The 18,322-nt window shown below is 36.8% G+C and overlaps 2 protein-coding genes across 5 annotated transcripts; one reads left to right on the plus strand and one right to left on the minus strand.

The window, feature by feature from the left end:
• Positions 1-166: 166 nt before the first annotated feature.
• LOC132133341 (putative interleukin-17 receptor E-like) lies at positions 167-9,723 on the minus strand. Its single transcript, XM_059546131.1, has 17 exons — positions 9,596-9,723; positions 8,308-8,370; positions 7,470-7,497; positions 7,103-7,243; positions 6,443-6,549; positions 6,164-6,278; positions 6,008-6,052; positions 5,656-5,798; positions 5,498-5,569; positions 5,357-5,411; positions 4,615-4,775; positions 4,480-4,524; positions 3,976-4,033; positions 3,749-3,900; positions 3,418-3,483; positions 3,226-3,312; positions 167-199 (listed from the first exon to the last, which is right to left on the minus strand). The coding sequence occupies exons 2-17, from the start codon at positions 8,353-8,355 to the stop codon at positions 167-169; spliced, it is 1,356 nt and encodes a 451-aa protein (XP_059402114.1). The 5' UTR covers positions 8,356-8,370; positions 9,596-9,723.
• Positions 9,724-9,816: 93 nt separating this feature from the next.
• LOC132133736 (ubiquitin-conjugating enzyme E2 Q2-like) lies at positions 9,817-18,094 on the plus strand. Of its 4 annotated transcripts, none has more exons than XM_059546663.1 (13): positions 9,817-9,975; positions 11,319-11,423; positions 13,806-13,928; positions 14,015-14,071; positions 14,159-14,317; positions 14,572-14,656; positions 14,873-14,933; positions 15,017-15,107; positions 15,213-15,271; positions 16,434-16,482; positions 16,566-16,661; positions 16,743-16,809; positions 16,901-18,094. In XM_059546663.1, the coding sequence occupies exons 1-13, from the start codon at positions 9,817-9,819 to the stop codon at positions 16,930-16,932; spliced, it is 1,143 nt and encodes a 380-aa protein (XP_059402646.1). In that variant the 3' UTR covers positions 16,933-18,094. The 4 variants fall into 4 exon arrangements, with proteins under 4 accessions (XP_059402646.1, XP_059402648.1, XP_059402647.1 ...); XM_059546665.1 differs by having other exon boundaries at positions 14,159-14,302; XM_059546664.1 differs by having other exon boundaries at positions 14,162-14,317.
• Positions 18,095-18,322: the final 228 nt, after the last annotated feature.

The following is an 18,322-nucleotide window of genomic DNA, read 5'->3' on the forward strand; positions in this document are numbered from 1 at the left end:
TGGGTTTGATTGTTACTACTCTAAGCCCACCACTGCTCCATGGTTCAGGCCTGTCTCTACTCCACAGCCCAGATCCACTACTGCTACTGTTTCAAGGCCTAGGTCAGTAATTGCTTCATGGTCCAGGCCCGCCTCTGCTCCATGGGCCAGGTCCACCATTCACCATTCAGGTCTTGCCCTCTGCTCCACGATCTATGATCTATTAAGTTCCGTATCAGTTACAAATTATCATTACTTACCTATAAGGCCCTAAATGGTTTAGCTCCTGCGTACCTAACTAGCCTTCTACCACGTTACAACCCATCACGCTCCCTAAGGTCACAAAACGCTGGACTTTTGGTAGTTCCTAGGATAGCAAAGTCCACTAAAGGAGGTAGAGCTTTTTCACATTTGGCTCCCAAACTCCGGAATAGCCTTCCTGATAATGTTCGGGGTTCAGACACACTCTCTCTGTTTAAATCTAGATTAAAAACGCATCTCTTTCGCCAAACATTCAAATAATGCATCTTAAATTGTGAGTGAAGTTGCATCTGATCAAATGCGCATTTTTATTCATTAGCTTGGGTTAAACTAATTAATTTTACTTTGTTGGATCAGCAACTATGCTAATGATGTCTCTATTTGTTTCTATGTTTTGCCACAGGATTTACATCCTGTGGTAACTAGGATTTACACAAGCTCCAGTCTGGATCCAGAACACCCGAGAAGAGATGATGCTGACCCTCAGAGTACCCCAGATGATGCTAACCCTGAATCAACAGAACTAACAAATATTGCTACAAGTGTGACTGCATCATATAATAATTATTCATTATTAATAATGTTCATCATCTGGCAGACTATGTCTTGTATTAATTTTTCTAAAAATCCTGTCAAACGTGCACAAACTGACAGTCACTACTTATAAGCTATTACTAAATATTGTAGAAACATAATTTTCTGTAAAGTTGCTTTGTAACGATTTGTATTGTAAAAAGCGCTATACAAATAAACTTGAAATTGATCTCAGTCACTGCTCCACTAGTCTCGTGTAGCCAGACCTTCAGACTGACGGCTGAAAGTCTGGAATTCATGGTAGCTTTCATTGGCCAAGGCCCATCCATGAAGCCGTTTGACTGACATGTCAAATAACCAATCACAGTTTGTTTCATTCAGCACCACACTTCGGGGCATGGAATATTTCACAAACTTTTGAAACTCCAGCGTTTAGTTGATCCTGATAAGTGCTCATCGTCACAGTTGTAAACACTTCGGCTTTCTTCTTTTGTGAGGGGGTTTGGGGTCACGGCATTTTTGTTTCCAGGTGGAATGTTAAAGAACGCTACACACCTGTAGAATGAAACTAATCCGATGACGACATTTCTGAAATGTTTCCACTTTTGTGTCCCATATGCATCAGACGTTTAGCCAACGGACCCTGGGTGTGACGTCTGAGGCTGAGACTACTGCTCCACTGTCCAGGACCACCACCATGCCACGATCCGAGTCCAGTCCTCCACCCTCCCAGACTCTTTTGGTTTTGGGTGGTTTATTAGGGCATCGGGAGTCACCCTTAGAGGGGGGGGATATGCCATGGTTGGTTTTGGATTTTAGTTTATGTTCATGTTTTTATGTCTTTTACTTTGTATTCACACTCTTAGTCTCGTTTCCTGGTTTGTCATGTTATGTGTTTCCCTTAATCCTGCCATGTGGTTTTTTTGTTCACGTGTTTTTTCCCAGTGGTTCCTCTGTTGTATGTGTCATGTGTTCAGTAGTTGGATTATGTCATGTAACCCCATTTGTTTTTATATATGTATATAGCCTTTATGTTGCCATTAGGTGTGTTCAACTTGAAGCAGTGCTGTGCAGACCAATCAGTGTATGAAATCAAAGTACAGTGAGAGCAATTCAAAAGTTTAAAGAGTCGTCTACTCTCCAATTGCTTTTGCAGTACTTTCATAAGTTCATACTTTCATAAGTCATAAGCTGATTGGTGTCTCGTCTAGAGTTGTGTTGTGTAACTGCTGCTTGGTGAGTCTTTGCCTGTGTTCATGTTCAAGTTTATTTTGTGATTGGGTATCAAGTCAGGTCTTCATTTATATTTATATTTATATTTATATAGCTTAATTCTTGTAAACAAAAGCTCCACATGGGTTCGGTAAGCTTGACTGCAGTGGACTTTATCACAAGTAGCTAAGCGGGACTAGTAGCTAAATAAGAAGCTTGTAATGTACCGTAGCTACATTTAACTGTTTTTAAAAGTTTACCTGTAGATTAGCTGAACTAAATTATGGGCAGTGGTGGAACTATTAGGGGGACTCTAGCTTTACGTCATTTATAAACTTTTTCATTTGTTGTATTAAAACAATACATTCAATAATAAGACACAATCAGGAAAAATGTGTAACCAATGAAATAAAAGCAGTATCAACAAAATTAATCATTGCACTTCAGAGGTGGCACAGAAGAACGCAAAAGTGGCATTTAGGTGTATTTACAGGCTGTTTAACAAGGCTCAGGGATGGCATAACTCAGCAAATCTGGTGTTTGAGCAGTTAGTGGATTTTGCCTAACTTAAATGCTCATTGCTGCAAGAACATATTGTAATCAGAAACCCATGATGCAGAGCGCATTTGCAAATTCTGTTTAACCAATATGCTATTATTGGTTTCAGCTGAGGGTCCACCCAGAAGTGAGGTAGATTGTGATACTGTTTTCTCTCTATACGTGTCTCATAAATGGAAATGCAAAATCTTTTCGGGCTAGAGGACACTATATTTAGATGGAATTTACATGAAAATCTAGATCATTTGAGATACACTAACACAGCTTTACCCATATCAAACTTTCTGTTATTGCATCTGATAAAATAAGATGTCCATATTTCCTGCAAAAATCACGGGTTATCCCAGATAATTTACCTGAAGCAGTCTTCTTTAACAATCTGTGCTGTAAGGAGTAGAGCGCACAATGATAGAGAAGAGATGGCCGCAGTCTGCAGGTATTATGGGCCATCTCAAAAGCTGACATTGAACAGTCAACCATAGTCAAAAATATTCGCCTACATTGTATTATATATTGCACTATGTTATGTGTGGAACTCTGATCGCTTTCGTATGCTATTAATATATACAGAAATCCCTTTAATTTCCCAAAAAAACCTAACCAGTTGAAACTTAATGCCCCCCCCAGGACTCCCCAAACCAACCCCCACCCCCCCCCCCCCCCCCACCCCACCCACCATACCCCGTTTTCAGCTTTACGTATGTACTTACAACACTGCAAGTCGCACTGAAGTACAGGGACTGAAAAGTGCACATCTACCCTCTGGACCTACAAACATGAAAACACAAGACCATCCACATCAATAATTACCACTGACAAAAATCCAACAAGATTAGACAACACTGTTACTGTCGCCCTCCTTTGTTGCCATACCTTGATGCAGACACACACTTCGCACGCACTTTTGGGCAAGTTGAAAACTGTGGGCTTCATTTTGTCCTAGAAAACAAAGAAGACCTGGCATGACATCAAACAAGCTTAAACAAGACTGCTTCAGTGTTTTGAGGTTTCTTTAGAACAGACCCTTTTCTTTCGCATATCATCAGGCATGAACCAGGTGAAATTTTTTTAGTTTGAAAAGACAATTGCCCTCTTCATTGTTTACTAAGATGAATAGGAGTGTAGAGAGAAAACCATGAAAAAAACATGTACATTTGCTCTGAACTGATCCTACAGGCAGATTATCCTGCTCAATGTTCCTTACCACTGAAAGGGTTTGGAATTGGTTTCCTTCGATTTGTTTACACTGAGAGGAGGGATTCATCTCACAGATAGAAATGGAGAAGCTGGCTTTGACCCATGTTGAAATCTCTACCCACTGCTGACCATCTTTGGATGTAATCTTTGCTGTCCAGACTTGTCAGATAAAATATATTTAGATTCATACAGTGTGTAACATAAACATCTGTGAAAGGTATTGTGCTGTTATACCTGGGAAATTTCCTTTGGCAAAAGGACACTTTATCCATTTCCCCACTTCAGTGGTAAACTACAATAAAGAAATAGTCATTACAATGAATTCCAAGCCAACCCAAAAAGCTGTTTTTTGTCAATGACATCATTCATTTAAAGGAACAATTCCCTCAAAATTTTAAATTCTGTCTTCATATCGAAACAATTGTTAAATTCCAAGCCATCAGAAGCCATTTAATAGTTTTTGTTTAGTTTGTATCGTCCTCTAAATATAGCTCAAGAACAATGTGGATATCATGCATGAGTCATATGGACTACTTCTATGGTTCTTTTATTATTTTTGAAATGTGACAGTTCCAGTCCCCATCCACTTTCATTATATTGAATAAAGCAGCTAGGACATTTTACTACATCTCTCCAAAAAGTCCTGGTTTGGAACCTCATGAGGGTAAGTTAATAATGACAACATTTTGGAAAATTAATTTTGGGGTGAAAGCAAATATGGAATACAAAACATTCAACCTTCGTGCAAAGCATTGGGTGTGGATCCACGGAAGAGAACATCACCTGAGGTGAAACAGTTAAAAAAAGATGTAAGGTTTCTTATGATCAGCGGCTATTACTGCAAATGTAATAAAAAGGGACAACTGAACATACTTTTTGCCCCTCCGAATGAAAAATATTTCCAAGGTCTTGGCAGCTTTTCCCTCCATCGGCGTGGCACAGAGATACCGACACTTTGACAGGACACAGCGGCTCCCATATCAACTCTTCCTTATTGATGTCATAAGTTATCCCAGACCACAGTTCTTCTAAATCTGTTGCAGAGGACAGTGAGGGTATTTTAAAGTAAAATTTTAGCTTTAAAATGTCCATTTATAATATATATTTTTTTTTAATTCCCATTTATAATATTCATGATTTATCCATAGCTCGACCAAAAATGTAAGGACAAAACTGTTTAAACATTCTTCAAGATATCTTCTTTTGTGTTCAACAAAATAAAAATAAAAAACTGCTGCAGCAACTGAAAAAAGATTGAGACTTATGTGATGGTGAATTATTGATTTAAGTGCATTAGCTTCACATATGAGACCATTGGCAAGCAAGTAATTTGGAATGCTATGCAACAGGAAATAGGTACTCCCTTTACAAATCCGACAAGTACTAACTAGTACAAAAAATCAGATTCAATGCAAGCAAATGTAAATAAGCAAACCAATCCAAGAAAGTTTTTTTGTTCATCAATTCAGCTCTTGAGGTGGGTCTCAAGATTAACTTAGAAGTTGCCACTCGTTTTAAAAACCTTTATGTTCCCTCACAAAGCATATTTACAGTGAAAATCGAGAACCTGAAAACATCTAAGACTTTTGTTTTTAACACAGCAACTTTTACTCACTGTTTTTAAATGGACACACTTGAACTCTCCGTGCATCTACTCTAGCAGGCCAACCCTGAAATAAAAGACAAAATCAACAGTTCCTTTAACTGTCGGATTCATGTTCAAAACCTAATTTTCCATAAAATAAAGCTTTCATACCTCAATGCACAAACAGGGCAATGGTTTGGAATAATGAAGCGTTATGCTACTCTCTAGATATTGTGGTTTTATCTGAAACACATGCAAAACACAAGGGTAAAATGAAATGATGTAAATTCTTCTAGGAAATGCAAAGGAAATGTGCGTGCCGTTCTTACCGTTCTCTGTGCCCCTTCCCCTGCACAGATGACATTGCTTTTATGGCAGAGCCTGAGGTTGTAATCTGTGTTCTCAGGAGCATCAGTTATTTTCACTGTTAGCATATTCCTAGCTTTATTTACAGTGTACGCCAGCTTCCCAGCTACAACAAAACGACAATACAGTTACAGATTTACATACTAACATTTTATCTGTGTGTGTGTGTGTGTGTGTGTGTGTGTGTGTGTGTGTGTGTGTGTGTGTGTCTGTCTATGTCTATCTTTCACTGTCTATCTATCTATCTATCTATCTATATCTATCTATTTGTCTGTCGGTCTATGAATGTAGTGACATTATGATAATGAAACTTACTGATGCACTCTGTAATTTCATCTCTGATACCTTCGTGACTGCATTCTGGCATTAAAAAAATAAAAGGGCATTAGATGTTAATGTTATTCATGTCATGCGTGACTACATTGTATATAAACATTATTTATAGACTGCTGAAAAAGACAACACTGATACCAGGAACAAGGTGTCTTTGTGTCCAAATAGCCTTACAGTAGCCGGGAATCGTTTTGAGAGTCACAAAAACTAGCTGTCCAGGTCTAACAGGAACACATTTAAACTGCACATCAACCTAGAAGCAGAAAAAAAGAATACAACATCTAACAACCATGCAAGGAAAGAAATTATAGTTTTGGTGGTACAATGATATGTCATTGATAAAATTCTCAGTTGTAATGTCAGAAATCTATTTGCATAGTGTAACCATCAAGTAAGCATCATATGTTCATACTGTACCTGTTTTCCTGTGGCTTTTCCTTTGCCAACAGGTCCAAAGGTATAAATCTGGCAATGTCCTATCATCCCTGCAGAGTCGGCACACACTGAAACCCCGCGAATATCACCTGGAAAAACAGTCAAAACTTTAAAAGAACCAAAAAAAAAAAAAATTCTTTCATCCATTTAATAGTTGGTGCAAAGAGGTGACATCATTTTTGCAGTTTCTCATTTAATAAACATTTCAGGTTAAATCAACAAGGTAGTAATTATTAAGGTATATTGTGTTTAGTTAATGTTAGACCTTTCAGATTATAGAGTATTTAATCAATAACTTTTTGTTTTGAAAGCTGTCGTTTTAAAAAGATCCAGTGATGTAGGAATGACTCAGTAGTTTTACCAATGTGATTACAAAAGAGATCGTTGAAGTTTTTCAGGATTGCTGCACCAGACAATAAGACATAGTTCACTGAACACACATTGAACATAGGGGGGTAAGTTGTCACAATACAAGCATTTAACTAATTGTAAAATATACAAATATCTTCCAAAAATGTGGTATTTTACAGAAATGTGGAACCATTAATTATAGTCATAAATAAATTGTATAAATGTATAACATTTAAAACATATTACATTAAAAACATTTAATTCATACAATGTGACCAGAATATTACACACCAGTAACATTCACTGATGCTGCGATTCTGAGCTGGAGTGAACATTTCCTCCCCTCACACGCTAACACATTAGACAACGTCACATCATTGAACACGCCGCTGCTAACAGCCTGATTCCTGCAGTGAAATGCTGACAGTGGAGCTATAAGATATAAAATATGTTAGGATCATTGATTATTGCATATATAGACAGACAGACAGACAGACAGACAGGCAGACAGATAGACAGATAGACAGATAGATAGATAGATAGATAGATAGATAGATAGATAGATAGATAGATAGATAGATAGATAGATAGATAGATAGATAGATAGATAGATAGATAGATAGATAGATAGATAGATAGATAGATAGATGATACTTACAGTAAGCTCTGGGTTTACACTGTAGACCCTGTATGTAGAGATCAAAACAAATATTATTTTAAGCACTATGCCTAATCAAATTACTTAAATTACTTTCCTATTTATGCATGGCCCAGAACTGCTTTATCATTTAACAGGAAATGTTACTGTACTGTAAAGATAGTAAAACAAGGGGTTTCCCGCTCATGCCTTAGAAATTCCTGGTTGGAGCCAATATAACAAGTGTATCCTCCTCATATCTATTTACGATAATCAACAGAATACACAAAGATTAACTTTGCCTGTCTGATGTCAAAGATGAGTGAGAGTGGGTTATCTGTGTATACCTGCTTCTATAAGACTGAGATGAATGCTTTTTTAACATATCTTATAACTCGCTGGGTTTGATTGTTACTACTGATATCGTATTTTTATGACTCATAATTTACACCCACTCAACCTGCTACTACTTTTCTGGCATACAGAAATAGCTCATATAAATAAACACTGCCTTGATTAAGTTAAATATTAATAAATGCTATTGTCATTTGGCAAATTTCGTTCAATTTAATTTAACTGCCTTTTAAAAGTTAAATGTCTCCCACCTGGCAAGCTAGATATAATTCCAGTATATTATTGTTAAACTTTTAATAATTAAATTATGACTGCAGCAATGTTTTAATGAAGTAATGCCAAGGTGATATCAAGTTTTGAGAGAGAGAGAGAGAGAGAGAGAGAGAGAGAGAGAGAGACAAAATACCTTACTAAATTAATCATTTACAAAACAATCATTTAAAAAAACCTTCTGAACAACGGATTATATTTATTTTTAGACTACATAAAAATCTAACTGACAAACCTCAGAACAACTCCAATCACAGTCCTGTTTCCTCTCAATGCTGTCCATATGGACCTTGTGGTTCTGGAGGATGAGAAGCAGAAGAAGCTGAAGATATTTCATGTTTGGGCAGTTTTGACACGCGCTGACGTTCCTGTACAAACTTGGCTTTGTTGTTGTGAATGACTTGAATGACTTGAATATCAAATGGGAATTGACATAATAGAGGGAAATTGCTCCCGCCCAAAGAAAAACGTAGTGCAGCTTCCAAAGCTCATCTCTCTCTCTCTGTCACCGAACGTTATAGGCTACTCATCACGGCAGTTCAGGAAAATCATAGCTAACGCCCCAAACACCCTAAATGTCCATAACAGCGCTCTCTTTGGTATTAACTAGCTCATAACTCTAGTTTAAAGTTTTATACAGGCGCTTGAAATAAAGTTTTATTTGTGCATAAATGTACATTTATGTAGAAATATTTGCCGCTAGATGGAGACAAATAGCAACAGCAAACAGGCTTCAGTATACAAGCGTGAATTAAAATTTAGATTTCCAAAAAAAAATACCAGTTACATAATTATAGCTTTTTTTTTTCTTCGCTCTCACAGGTCTTTTGTCACTTTCTTATGCGAAACGTTGCATATTCCCAAAAAGCACTAAACAAAAGCAACATGAATCTGGAGACACTGGTGTCAAGTTTCAAGAATTACAAACAAAAACCGACCAGTCAGTCAGATGAGATACAGTTTAATAATAATAATAATTGTTAAATTATTTATATGCTATATGCTATTGTAAATGGATGACTATATCCTACTCAAATTATTTGCTGTCGACCATCCTGAAAAATAACAAATATTATACATCATTATAATATATTTTTTATTTATTATAATAATAATAGTAGTAGTAATTTTTTTTATCAATTATTATAAACCGTAATTATTACTTACTAAGAACACTTATTATTTTTTTTATTATTATGTTATATGCTAGATAGTGCAAGGGGTTATTATACGAGATAGTGTCGGTTCAAATTACTTGTCGACTTTCGTGAAAAATAAATAAATAATGGAAATTGCTATATAGATTTTTAATTATATGAAATACTGTTGGTTCCTGCTCAAATTATTTAATCGACCGTGCTATAAATAATAAATAGTAAGTATAATTCTAATATTGTTTTCACATTTATTCTTCTTCTTCTGCTTTTTCTTAGTATTAATATTAATACCATAAGAAAGATGACACGCATGTGCGTATGAAACAAAACCAACAGCATCCCATGTAGATACTGATCAGCCCTTACACTCTCTGTCTGGCCCCTCACACATCATTTTTTGGCGGGCGTTGTTTTGTCTTCTCTCCCCTGTTTTCAGTGCTCCTCTCTCCACCTCCTCTTTGTTGTTCTCTCCTCCAGCCTCCGCTGCGCGCACACGCGCTCTCTCTGGATCAGCTGCGCGCTCGTGCTCGCAGTAGTCCGTGAGTCCCTTCCCCCCGCGGCCTGGCTGCTGATGAGATGAGTGGAAGATGTCGGTGTCGGGGCTTAAGGCCGAATTAAAGTTCCTGGAGTCAATTTTTGACCCTAACCATGAGCGCTTCAGAATAATCGACTGGAAGCCCGATGAACTGAGCTGCCAGTTCAATGTGACGGGAGAAAAGCTGTTGATTATTCACTGCAACATCACGGTAAGATTCATCCGCCGTGTCTATCTTACAGACGAACAAAAACAGGCCGAGTGAAATAACACCATCCACAACCCCTTTTTTGACTCGCATAAAGCCGTCATATTGCGAATAAACCATTTAGGCCGATCCGAATCGATTATATCCTCAAATATGTGTCAAAATCACGGCAAAGGAAGTATGCACTGCTAGCTACATTTAGAGTGCTAACGTTAACGTTTGTTGATTAGCTAACAAAGTTAACTGCGTTGGCTCTCGCTTTGACTTTATTAGCTATACAAACTGACCAGGTAGTGTTAAGGTTTGCTTGGTCACATCAAATATAATTTTAAATGAAGCATGTAACGTAAGGGGTTGTTTTATTTCTCGTTTGTGGGGTTTTGCAGTTAAGTTAGTTGGCAGGTAATTAGCTTGTGTGCTAATTTGGCTAAGCGGATACTTTAGCTAGCTAAACGACGTGTTGGACAGACCGTGTTTTTTGGTCTTGCTAAGCCGACTTTGAGATACTATTTCGAATTTTTATAGCGTAACAAAACATTTTATTGTCTCATGCAGCTTGTTATAATGTTGGCTATTTAATTCAGCAATTATTAGTTGTTTTGCCGAAGTTCTTAATTTCGCGAGGCCTCTTAGGAAAAGCGTAGATTTAAAACGACACAGCTGTATTTTTAGTTAAATCTAGCGTGATTTGTTACAGAGTAACTATTATAGTTGCTATCAAAATACATTAGGTGGTATTACATTTTGAAATTTAGTATTTGAGCAATTCCTGAATTTTAACAGCTTTTTATTGGACAAAATGCGCATGTATATTAAGTGGACTACATTATCAAGAAGAGTTATCATAGTGTCTTTGAAAGCACACTGCAAAACGACGCCACTGCAATGCAGCTGGCTGCTGTTTTGTTGGTATTGAGGCCAGTTAGTTCGGTGAGCTTATATATTGATGTTTGAGTTGCTGTAAGGTCAGTATTTGGTCCTGACAAGCAGAAACAAACACTCCGCCATCATGTTGGCTCTCCCCTCGACGGGAGACACCGTGATGGGAGGAGATTTCTAACAAGTGGATGGGAACATAATGTTCACATGATTTTTCATGGAACATCATCAGCTCAGACACGCACTTCTCTGAAATAAACAGCACTGCACTGATCTTCCGTGGTCTCTTCAGGGTTTTCATTAGGAGACAGAAGCTGCAGAGTTTGATTCATTGGTTTGGCAGCTGGTAATGTGTCTGCTTATCATGCAAGTGGCTGAACTGAACTGCTCTGTAACCTTGTGAAAGGACATAGGGTTTTGAGGCAGTTCTTAAGATGCTGATGTTGTAACTCTTGGTATTTTCTTAGGAGTCTTACCCTTCAACACCACCAATATGGTTTGTTGATTCAGATGATCCAAGTCTGACTGAAGTCCTTGAACGACTAGATGATGTCAGAAAAGGCAATACCTTGGTAAGGATGTGTTTCTTCTCTCTGAGATTGTAATGAGATGGGATCGTCAAAATAATGCACAAAATAAGTATTTTAATGTACACTAAAGTGTACAAGTTTGGGATCATTTTTTTTATTGAAATGTTATCACTTTTATTCAGCAAAGATACCTTAAAGGGATCGTTCACCCAAAAATAAAAATTCTGTCATTAATTATTCACCCTCATGTCGTTCCAAACCAGTAAAGCCTAATTTATACTTCTACGTCGGACCTACGCCGTTGCCTTTACACCGTAGGCTATGCGTCAAATTTCATTTATACTTCTGCGTTGTTGTCCACGTCGACGTGCAGTACACATACTAGTCTGCAGTTTCCACAGGCATGTTGCTTGTGTTACCACGGCAAAAGCCAAAGAAAAAGCCTCTCGTTGCTGTGATGGCGGTGAATAAATATTAAATCATTATTTGGTTCTAGCAGACCAATCATAGAATTGCGTAGAATTGACGTGCTGTTAGATTTTTGGAGAGGTGCACGTCAGGCTACGGCGTAGGCTATGGTTTAGGATGTGCGTCTAAGCGTAGGCTACAGTGAAGGTTCAACGCAGAATAAGAACAGCCAATAAAAATAAGAACAAATACACAAACTACAAGCATAGATAAATACAACACAATATGTTACAAATAAAATAAGGTTGGTAGTGTTCAAATACAGAAATTTAATAATTAGGGGAAATAACACTGCATAGTGTTTACTGTACAAGTTACATTTCTAGGTCACCAGTAGCAAACAATGGAGCACGCTCTGCTGGACAAACTAATTATTACACCATTTCAAGCATTTTATCTGCGTTATATTTTCTATATAATTCTATATAATAATAATTCATATCGGCAGCATATTTACCGATCATATCGACCAATAATATCTGCAAAATTATATATCCGTTGGGCTCTAGCAAGGACATCAGTAAAGTATTCCATGTAACATCAGGGGTTTAACCCTAATTTTACAAACCTAAGAGAATACTTTTTGTATGCAAAGAAAACAAAAATAACAACTTTATTAAACAATTTGTCTCCTCCGTGTCACCATAGTGCCATTTTGTAGAATATCCGCTGAATGCCACTGACCTGTTCTGTGTCAGCTGCGGCATGGCTTTTTTGTTTGTTTGTTTTCTTTTGTGCACAAAAAGTATTCTCGTAGCTTTGTAATATTACGTTTGAACCACTGATGTCACATGGATTATTTTACCAATGTCCTTGCTGTGTTTCTGGACCTTCATCGTGGTAGTACCCTTGCTGTCTATATAGGGTCTGAGTCAGAAAGTTCTCAGATTTCATCAAAAATATCTTAATTTGTGTTCCAAAGATGAATGGAGGTCTTACAGGTTTAGAACAACATGAGATTGAGTAATGACAGAATATTAATGACATTTGACAATGACATTTTGGGGGGGGGGGGGGGACTATCCCTTTAAATTGATAGTTACAGTAAAGTCTTTTACATTGTTTCAAAAATACTATTTCAATTGTTGATCTGAAGCAGCATAACCATTTACATCATTAATAAAAATAAATGTTTCCTGAGCATCTAATCAAATAAAAAATTTAGTTATTACAATATTGAAGGAAATAATCAGCAATTACATCTGTCCATATCTATTAATTTATTCTAAAAATACATCAAACTTGCAATTCATATAAACAGTGATCTGAAAACCCCTCTTTGATTAACTATTTTAATTTCTGGATTAAAATTATTTAGATTTTTTGAGTCAAGACTAAGCATGTGACTGTATAACATTTTCATGTTGCGATAATTGCTTAAGCTTTTATCACATTTCGGTGTTATCATGATATTGAAATAATATGCAAAAAAGTTGTCATCATAGTACAGGTTTGATCTTTTTTTGTATTCATATAACAAGATCTAAACATTTAGTTACAATAAAGCAATACACAAAAATATAAAGTAAACAAATGTTTTAAACGTATTAAAGTGCAAAAGAATTATAAAGAGCAATAGGTAACACTTTACATCTGATCATTAATGCATTACCATTAATGATGAGCAATAGTGTTGTTACAGAATTTATTCATTGTTAAAATATATATATATACAGTTGTTCATGTTAGCTCGGTTCCATTTAATAATACAGTTACATTTTTTGATTAATTGTAATTGTCATGCAGCCTAATTCATAATGAACCCTAAATCCATATTTAGGTCAGTATGATGCTTTTTTTATTTGTCTTCTGAACACTTTATCTCACATTCTTTTTATGCAACCCAATGCTTAATAGTATATTAGCTCTTTTATAATATTTAACTGGCCAACTTTTTACCCGCTTTTGTCTAATAGAATTACTTAGCATTTGTTACCACAATTTTTTCTTATGCAGCTCCTACAGCAGCTGAAAAGGCTGATCTGTGATTTATGCCGACTCTATAACCTGCCCCAGCATCCTGATGTGGAGATGCTGGATCAGCCTCTTCCTGCTGGACCCATCAGTCAAGACAAGAAGGTAGCCCAAATCAGCACACACCTATGTAGTCTTATTACACTCGTTTGTGTGAGCTGATGCAGACTTATTGTCCTTGTTCTTCCCAGCATGGAACAACAGATGAAGTGACATCAGAAGAAGAGGAGGAAGAGGAAATGGCAGAGGTATTAAGCTTCAGGGAATGTGATGGGTTCCTCATGACGAGGACTAGCTGATGCATAACACTTCTCTTTTGTTTGTTTCTGTGGCAGCAGGATATTGAAGATCTAGACCACTATGACATGAAAGAGGAGGAACCAGTCGAAGGGAAAAAGTCAGAGGACGATGGCATTGAGAAGGAGAATCTGGCCATTTTGGAGAAAATCCGCAAGAACCAGAGGCAGGACCACTTGAACGTAAGTGTCCATTCGGTAAGGTACCTTTTTATACAATTTTGGGGTTGGGTGGAGCATTTGATTTTGATTGATTTTATTGATGCATTATAGCAGTATCATCTCTTTATGATGTGTAAAACAATGCAATAAAGCAAATGTTTTATTTGCTAGTCTGGTCAACTTTTTTTCTATTTGTGAAGTCTGTAATTTATCCACAGAAGAAGAATTTGAAAGCTTGTTTCTTGCTGTGCGGTGTATGTTTCCTAAATGCTTCATTGTTGGTCTTGTAGGGTGCAGTGTCTGGTTCAGTCCAGGCCTCTGACCGTCTCATGAAGGAACTCAGGGAGATCTATAGATCACAGAGTTATAAGACAGGTAATTTTAGTTGTGCATTACAGCATTGACATTTCCATACATCTGTTCCAAACCTAATGAGTTGCCTACTGCCTAAATAAGCTGCTGGTTTCTAAGGATCATTTTCACTGTTATGGTAGTTCCTTTGTCCAATTTTTGTGCAGTATAGCTTCAGTATTTTAGCAGGACTGTTACAGATCTGTCTGATAAGTTTGTTTACCATTCTGTCTGTTCCAGGTATCTATTCAGTGGAGTTAGTCAATGATAGCCTGTATGAATGGCATGTCAAGTTAAGGACGTGAGTATGGTTGCATAACATTTGAAATACCATGTGGGCTGATGATGTCTTTACGGTGTAAAGTAATTTTCATGTTTTTTAAGGGTTGACCCAGACAGTCCGTTACACAGTGACTTGCAGGTTTTGAAGGAAAAAGAAGGCATGGACTACATTCTGCTCAATTTCTCTTATAAAGTTAGTTTTTTTTTCTTTGTTGTGCAAAAATCCTGATTGAAGATTATTTGAATGAAAAGAGAAATTATGCAACTGAACTTCTGTTTTCTTGCTTGCTGATGGCAGGATAACTTTCCCTTCGATCCTCCCTTTGTACGGGTTGTGTCTCCTGTCCTGACTGGAGGGTGAGCATGAGAACTTTTATCCTAGTAAATGAGTCAGATTTGCTTTTCTATGCTAGTAAAAGATTCTACAAGTTTTTACTACTTTGATGAATGATTATATATTTTCCCCAGAGAATAATATAAATGTATTGTGTATAATGCCATCTTTAAAGATTTTTGCATGTATTAATCTATCATGTATGTAATTGTAATTTAACGGAGAATGAGGGCTGCTACTGTAATTTGCCTACATTTTAATTATTATTTAGCATTCTGTTTAATACACCATATATTTGTGAAAAGATTTCAAAAGATCATAAACATTTTTAGTTTATAAATATAACTTGAGCCGGACACACACTATGATTTTGGCTACAATTTGGCCATCTGAGAGAAATTTTGTGACTCCAAAAAGATTCCTCCGATCCTAGGCTAAAATCAGTAGCAGGGCTCCAGACTAACATTTGAGAGCAGTGGCACCAGCACCACTAAGTTCTCCAGATGGTGGCGCCAGGAACAGATTTGGTAGAAGTGTAAAAGTGTGAAATTCAGACAAAATCTGATTTCCTGATGATTTTATATTTTATAGTAGTTATTTTATCATTTCAAAATATAGAGAAAAAAATTAGAAATTGATGACTAAGTAGTTTTACAGAAGTGTTTGTTTACCACAAAGTTTATTTTGTTCACCCTGTTAAAAATAACATTCAAAACTGGATCACGTCAGTGCGACCACTCACAAAAATTAGTCGCACCGGCAGAAAAATTGGTTGCAAAATGCAACCATTTGGTCACATTTTAGAGCCCTGTGTAGTCTTTGATCATTAGTTTGACATGTTGACTGACAGCAGATTAATGACTATTGTGATTTACCTCCGACAAAATTCTGACCCCTCAGTGTGACATGATCACCATGTTCATACAGTCTGACAAGCAACAATTGTAAAGTACCATTATAAATCGTATAGTGTGCAGCCGGCTTAATACAAATAATGTTCATTTCATTATCACAATCTGAAGTGTGTGTGTGTGTGTGTGTGTGTGTATATATATATATATATATATATATATATATATATATATATATATATATATATATATACAAACATACATATACATATTATATATATATATATATATATATATATATGTGTGTAATTTTATATTTTTCTCTCTAATCTAGATATGTTCTTGGTGGAGGAGCCTTGTGTATGGAGCTACTTACAAAACAGGTTTGAATCCTCTTTGAATTCTTTAAGGTTTGCACATTGAAGTAAAATAAATCGGAAATAATGAAATAAATCTGACCTCACAGGGCTGGAGCAGTGCCTACTCAATAGAGTCAGTCATCATGCAAATCAACGCCACCTTAGTGAAAGGGAAAGCCAGAGTACAGTTTGGAGCAAATAAGGTTTGTCCGGCCTCATGAACAAAAACAAACAATAGTAATTGGTTGTAGAAATGTCGACCATTTCCCTTTTGTTTTCTACAGAATCAATACAATCTTGCCAGAGCACAACAGTCATACAAATCATTGGTTCAGATTCATGAAAAGAACGGTAGGTGGAGAAACCGTAAAACAAGATGCAGAACTGATGCACTTTGAACTGTTCTCAGATGTTTGTTTTTTTTCTGATGTTTTTCCTCTAGGCTGGTACACACCTCCTAAAGAAGATGGCTAGGGAAATCATTGATCCGCTTGCACACTGCAAACATGGTCAAACCTTTGCTTTATTTTACTTCTGTTTTCACCTCTTCAGCTTGAGTATGATGCCCCCTGCAGTGAGTGGAAGCCATCAGGGGAAACGTTTCTCCTTTTGCTGTCTGGAATGCTCAGAAATTTGCATCATCCTTTATCCTCTGCAAGGCTGGACACTTTGACCAGATCCCATGATGTCTGGATTTGTCTGTTTCTCATGCTCTTTCTCTCTCTCTCATCTATTGTCTTCTGTACCGATGGGACGTTCACAGCCTTACTGTACTAATAAGGCATCCAACATGGTGTTTCAAAATGGTTTGATCGGAGAAAGATTTTTTTTTTTTTTTTTTTTGCTTCCTCCTCACTTTTATGTGAGCATGGCTCTGTTCAGGATTATTATATAGATGGAGATGCTCAATGAAGATGCTGGATCTGATCCTCTTCTGTCTGCTTTTAAAGGACATTCTTATGGCCATGGACTTTAAATGGTGGTTTACTGAACTTAAAACAGGATATGGATGCAACTAGAGACAATGTGAAGACAATGTGCCACTGCTCTTGTATCTATAGAGACTTTTTTTTTCCCTCATGCATTCTGAGTTAACCTGTACTGGTACATTTAATGCTGATGTCATCAAAGAATCGTTATTTGCCACAATTATATGTGTAAGCAACCCTAATGTTAATGATAACAGCGAGGAGGAGAGGAAGGGGCGCTTGTATAACTCTAGCTCCAGATCTCATTTTTCCAACGAAGGATGAATTTCACTCAGTTTCCTCAAGCTTGCTTTTAGCATGTGGCTGATCTGACCAATAATGGACAAATGCAAGCTTTGAAAAGGCGAAGCAGAACTGGCGGTCGCTCCATAGTTGAACAGAGCTCCACTTGTATACTTGTAAATGGATTTGAGGTGTCTTAAATGTGGTGTTTATGTGAAGTGGGGGAATTATCGGAGTTGTTTTCACATGAGGACTTGGGACTCGAAATGGGGAAAAGGTTGATGTTTTTCAAAATAATGGGGGTAATATCTTAAAAATTGTATTTATGTAAGTGATATGAACATAACTTTTTTTGTTTTTGTTGCCACCCTTAATTGTCATTTTCATAATTTCTGCTCCATTAAAAAACATCTGTTACAGATTGAGACATTTGAGGTTTACATTACTAATGGGCCTCTCATGAACAGTACTTCAGCCTAGAGTTTTTCCATGCTGTCAGTTTCATTTTGTGAGCATTGATGGATTTTAAGAGCGCAAATAATACTTTCCTCATAGCACAACACTACAAGAGCACTTTTTCTTTCCTGCCTGATGGACATTTTTCACAATACTCAAGGCGTTATTTTACCTCTTGGATTTGAACATCCAATATA

This window comes from Carassius carassius, chromosome 50, assembly GCF_963082965.1.
Source record: "Carassius carassius chromosome 50, fCarCar2.1, whole genome shotgun sequence".
NCBI lineage: Eukaryota > Metazoa > Chordata > Actinopteri > Cypriniformes > Cyprinidae > Carassius > Carassius carassius.